General features: G+C 40.9%; 1 protein-coding gene across 1 annotated transcript; it reads left to right on the forward strand.

Annotated features, from left to right (window-relative positions):
- Positions 1-1,170: 1,170 nt before the first annotated feature.
- LOC104679499 (putative methyl-CpG-binding domain protein 3-like 5) lies at positions 1,171-3,679 on the forward strand. The gene is made up of 2 exons (XM_010385104.2): positions 1,171-1,377; positions 2,989-3,679. Exons 1-2 carry the CDS (start codon positions 1,171-1,173, stop codon positions 3,568-3,570), a joined length of 789 nt encoding a protein of 262 aa, XP_010383406.1. The 3' UTR covers positions 3,571-3,679.
- Positions 3,680-5,899: the final 2,220 nt, after the last annotated feature.

A 5,899-nucleotide genomic window follows, 5' to 3' on the forward strand; every position in this document is an offset into this window, starting at 1 on the left:
AGCTAAAACGAGAATTAAAAGTGTTCTAAAGTATTAGCATTTTGTGGGAGGGGTTCAAGTAAGTAATTGTATCAGAGTATATTATTTAATTATTAGCATAACTACACAGATTTGTATGGCTGTAAGTAGCAAGTTCATAGAGAGAACAATAAAATAATAAACATATTTAATTCAAAGTCAGCCAAGTAAAGGCAAAAGGAACATTCATTAATCAGTTAAGTCAAAACCTAGGAAAATTGAGAGGACTGAAACAATTTCAAATGTACTGGTAATTATATTAAATGTAAATGCACAAAATAGAATTTTATTTATTTATCTATTTATTTATTTTTTTGAGATGGAGTCTCACTCTGTCATCCATGCTGAACTGCAGTGGCGTGATCTTGGCTCACTGCGACCTCTCCCTCCCAGTTTCAAGCGATTCTCCTACTTCAGCCTCCCAAGTAGCTGGGATTACAGGCGTGTGCCACCATGCCCGAGTAATTTTTGTCTTTTTAGTAGAAACGGGGTTTCACTATGTTGGCCAAGCTGGTCTTGAACTCCTGACCTCACGTGATCTACCTGCCTCGGTCTCCCAAAGTGCTGGGATTAAAGGCGTGAGCCACCTCTCCCGGCCAAAGTAATAATTTCTTTGCAACAACTGTGTGACATATTCTATAGGATTGTGAATAAAAGTTTTGGGCTTTCTATTCTTGAAAAAGATTTAAATGGTCGTTAGTTTCTGTTATTAAATCAAAATTTACATGAACATTTATGTACATAGACAATTCCATTTCTATTTCTATAGAAAGTATTCAAAGATGTTTGGAAGACTGGGAGAAAAAGGAAACATATCTAAAATGCTGATATTAAAAGTGTTCTAACGTATTAGCATTTTGTGGGAAGAGTTCAAGTAAGTAATTGTATCAGAGTATATGATTTAATTATGAGCATAACTACACAGATTTGTATGGCTGTAAGTAGCAAGTTCATAGAACAACAAAATCATAAACATATTTAATTCAAAGTCAGCCAAGTAAAGGCAAAAGGAACACTCATTAATCGGTTAAGGCAAAGCCTAGGAATACCACCCCGCCACACGCACATACGTATTAAATTCTTTATCTACTAACACTGTGTGTAGGTAACACATTGGTTTCTGTATAAAGATTTAGAAATGCCTCAAATCCAATGGGCGGAGACAGGGCGTTCCCTGTGGATTATCCACTGATTGCATTATCACTCCCTTTCTCTATAAAAAGGAGAACCAGATGCAGAAGTCACTGCATTTTCCAGCAAGCCAAGGGCTGGCTGCATCTCAAGAATGGGGTCAGCAAGAGAAACTCTACAGCTACGGGAGAGCCTGTGTTCACCTTTTTTCCAAGACCACCTGTTCTGGTGAGTACGGGATTTTTATTGACCTCAAGAATGTCCATTTGTGTCCTTTTTCTTTCTGTAAAACATCTTTACAGTTAGCAGTGAGTTGTTCTTAAAACTAGATGTTGTGGAAAGTTATACCTTAGGTGTTAATATTTGTTGAATAATATTCAAAGTATTCTCATTTTTGCCCATGAAACTATATGGGGATAATAGCTTCGATTTTTTTTTTTTTTTTTAATCCAACATCACTAGGAAGGGGAAGAAGTATTATTTGGCCTTGCAGTCTTCACTTTGTCTCCCTCTCTGGAAAGTTCGTGAACCAGAAATTGCTTGGTCCCTTAAAAAAAAATAGTTCTCCAGTTAAATTTCATGATTAGTTAGTTAGTCCCCTAAACTCACTGTCACGATACATTGTAGTGAATTTCTTTCTTTTCTGTTTCTCTGTTTCTCCTCCCTCCATCCCTCTCTGTCTCTCCCTTCTTCATCACGGAACTTAATTATATCTGATATTCTATCAGAAATTTATTTTTAGTGTGTTTATTACGTCTTCCTTCTCACCAAGATGAAAATCAACAGAACGGTGCCTTACAAAGTTTACTTCTGGATCAGGGATTCTACTGTAAATTTGGCACATCATAGGTGCCCTGTAACTAAGAGGACTAAATAATTTTCCCTCCAGAGGGGAACATCTTAGGTCGTGTAAGGGGTAGTGTTAATCTTAATGCCAGGACAACGGAAGTGAAATGAGAAGGACAGAAACGAAGGCTTTAAAGTAGAAAGTGCCCTGATAAAGTCTGTATCTGCAACAGCTTTATGAGACTAGACTCTTCCAATTGAGTTAGAGCGAGAAAGGATTTCAAATCTTAGGAAGAACTTAATCATCTTTCCCAGTATATCATCAAAAGATTCCCTCATGGTACAACTCTAGTTAATTGAGCTTATCAGAAACAGAAAGCGAACATGGTGTTTCTGAGGTTTCTCTTCAGGAGCAGGAGGCGCTCAGGTGAAGATGGGAACTGGGTGTGGCAGTGAGTATTTAAGGGTTGGCGAGGGCACCATGTCTTTGGAGACCAGGGAGTCAAGGAGCTATGAAAATGATGGTGTGTCCTGAAGCACAGCAGCAAGAGATGCAGAGAGATGTGAGGTCTTGGTTCACAGGGAAGTCTGGGATCCCGGTGACCTGTTGGGGACCTGTTGGAGGCACCAGCATGTGTGTAGCTGACAGTGGCAGGGAAGAGAAGAGGACGGGTGTCCTCCGAGGAGGATGAAGAGGGACAAGGTCTGGAACTGGCCCTGGGTCATGACCTTGAGCATTTAGTCCTTGACTCGCATCAGCCCAATGAGGTCCCAGGACCCAGTGTCAGTGCCTGGAACTCCTGCCAGCAGCATCAGCATCACGTGGAGAAATGCAGACTCTAGGGTCCACCCCAGACTTACTTGGGTTCAGGTCCAGAGATCTGAGTTTAACACACCCTGCGGGTGCTGAGGATGTATGGTGCCATTTGAGACACATTTCCCCAGACAGAGAGGCTGGTGGGAAGATTCCACTGAGCTGAGAGAATCCCCCCAGAGCTGACCTTCTCCCGCCTCCATTTGGTTGAAATGTCACCTTTTCTTTTCTTTTGAAAGGGGAAGCTCAAACGAAACGTGATGCCCTGGGCTTTACAGAAGAAACGAGAAATCCACATGGCCAAGGCCCATCGGAGACAAGCTGCGAGGTCTGCTCTCCCCGTGAGACTCACCAGCTGCATCTTCCCGAAGCCGGTGACAAGGATCAGGTCTCATCCTGACAACCAGGTCAGACGCAGAAAAGGGGAGGAGCACCTGGAGAAGCCACAGCAACTCTGCGCCTACCGGAGAATGCAGGCCCTGCAGACCTGCAGCAGCCAAGGCGAAGGTTCAAGTCCACTGCAGTTGGAGAATGTCTTAAGTATCCTCGCACCGGGGATGGCCGGTGAATCTCTGGACAGGACTGGATCTGAGCGTGTGCACAGGCTGCCCGAGCCCACCGCTGGGCAGTTTCCAGCTGTGGCAGGGGGGCCAACCCCAGGAGTGGGTTGTCAGCTCCCACCGCCCCTCTCTGGCCAATTGGTGACTCGTGCAGATATCCGGAGACAGGCCAGGAGGGTGAAGAAAGCCAGGGAGAGACTGGCCAGGGCCTTGCAGGCAGACAGGCTGGCCAGGCAGGCAGAAATGCTGACAGGTAGGTGAAGTGCAGTCCTGGGTTTTGCATCCCTTTCTTTTAATGCCCATCCTCTTTCCGACTCTGAATTGTCACACTTTTTCCTTCCCCACCTGTTGTTTATTAAAAGTATTTGAAAGGCAACAAGTGTAAGGAGTGGACGGTTTTGTGGTGAGAAATTGGGTTTTATGGGATGAGGAAGGAAACCTTTACATATCGTTGTACACCTCAGTTTCTGTTTGCCGTGATTTTAATTAGTTGTGGGGTTTTGTTTGTTTGTTTGCTTGTTTGTTTTGAGACGGAGTCTCGCTCTGTTGTCCAGACTGAAGTGCATTGGTGCGATCTCAGCTCACCGCAACCTCCGCTTCCCAGGTTCAAGTGATTCTCCTGCCTCAGCTTCCCCAGTAGCTGGGATTACAGACGCCTGCCACCATGCCCAGCTATTTTTTGTATTTTTAGTAGAGATGGGGTTTCACCATGCTGGCTAGGCTGGTCTTGAACTGCTGACCTCAGGCAATCTGCCCACCTTGGCCTCCCAAAGTACTGGGATTACAGGCGTGAGCCATGGTGCCTGGCCATTAATTAGTTTTTATATTACATTCTAATTTAATCTTTGGCCTGGCGCTGTGGCTGATGCCTATAGTCCCAGCACTTTGGGAGGTGGAGGAAGGCAGATCATCTGAGGTCAGGAGTTGGGGACCAGCCTGGCCAATGTGGCGAAACCCCATCTCTACTAAAAATACAATAATTAGCCAGGCGTGGTGGCGGGCGCCTGTAATTTCAGCTACTCAGGAGGCTGAGGCAAGAGAATCCCTTGAACCCAGGAGGCAGAGGTTGCAGTGAGCCAAGATCATGCCACTGCACTCCAGCCTTGGTGAGACTTTGTCTCAAAAAAGAAAAAAAAATTCTAATATAATTTCAAATGAAATCCTTAAAAAATGAAATTAAATTATGTAAGTTTAAATGAAATGAATACATTACATAATTTATCAAAAATTTACTACATTTTCATTTTTAAATTGTTTCTTTTTTTAAAATTTTCGATTTGGGGGTACATATACAGGTTTGTTACATGGATACATTGCTTAATGGTGGGGGTTAGGTTTGTGGTTTATGGATTACCCTAATACTGAACCCATTGTACCCAGGAGCTAAGTTTTCAACCAATGGATAAATTCAATAACCCAGCCTGAAGGATTGTTCAGTGTTTAGTCGTTACATTTTCTCCCTATAATATACATTCCCAAGGCGAAGTTGGTACGTATCCCAAGAAATTTTTTTTAATTAAACATTTTTACCCCATTTACTCTGATGTGGTTATCAGAGTGCCTGTATGAAAATATCTCATGTACCGCATAAATATATACACATACTAGGTCCGTGCCCGCTGTTTCATTTTGAGTTTCCTTACCTCTTTCTCTTTATCACTGATCAAAACACGGAATGGAATACTTCATGGCAATTATTTTATGCATCTCGGGTTAGGTGGAAGCTACTGCTTGTTTGCACTCCAGCAGAGTTAGGGTGGTAGGAAGTGCCTATCAACCAATGCTACCACACACCAGCCTGGGCGACAGAGCAAGACTCTGTCTCTAAAGATACATATATAATTCATATATAATTATAAATACATTTTATATTATACAATTATATGTTACATATATTTATAGATTATAAAATAGCTATAATATAATTATAAATAGGGATGGGCACAGTGGCTCACACCTGTAATCCCAGCACTTTGGGAAACCAAGGCAGGCAGATCAGAAGTTTGAGACCAGCCTGGGCAACATGGTGAGATCCTGTCTCTACTAAAAATACCAAAATTAGCCGCATGCCACTACACCTGGCTACATTTTGTATTTTGGGTAGTCCCAGCTGCTCAGTAGACTGAGACAGAAGAATCGCTTGAACCCGGAAAGCAAAGATTGCAGTGAACTGAGATCGTGCCACTGCACTCCAGCCTGAGCCACAGAGTGAGACTCCATCTCAAAATATATATATATAATTATAAATAGTTATGTATAATTTTTATACAAATGCATAAGTTATAATATATTGTATTTTATATATATTATATTTCTATAATATATAAATTATATAATATACAATATTTGAGACTCCATCTCAAAATACATATATAATTATAATTATATATAATTTTTAAATAAATACATAAGTTATAATATATTGTATTATATATTTATATAATATATGTATATATATTATACATATACATGTATAAAATAATGTATATAAATATATACATGTATATATTTTATATTATATAATTGATATATATTATTTATATAAATTATATTTATATATAATATATAAAAATTATATACAACATACATA

Source organism: Rhinopithecus roxellana, chromosome 8 (assembly GCF_007565055.1).
Source record: "Rhinopithecus roxellana isolate Shanxi Qingling chromosome 8, ASM756505v1, whole genome shotgun sequence".
In the NCBI taxonomy this organism is placed as follows: domain Eukaryota; kingdom Metazoa; phylum Chordata; class Mammalia; order Primates; family Cercopithecidae; genus Rhinopithecus; species Rhinopithecus roxellana.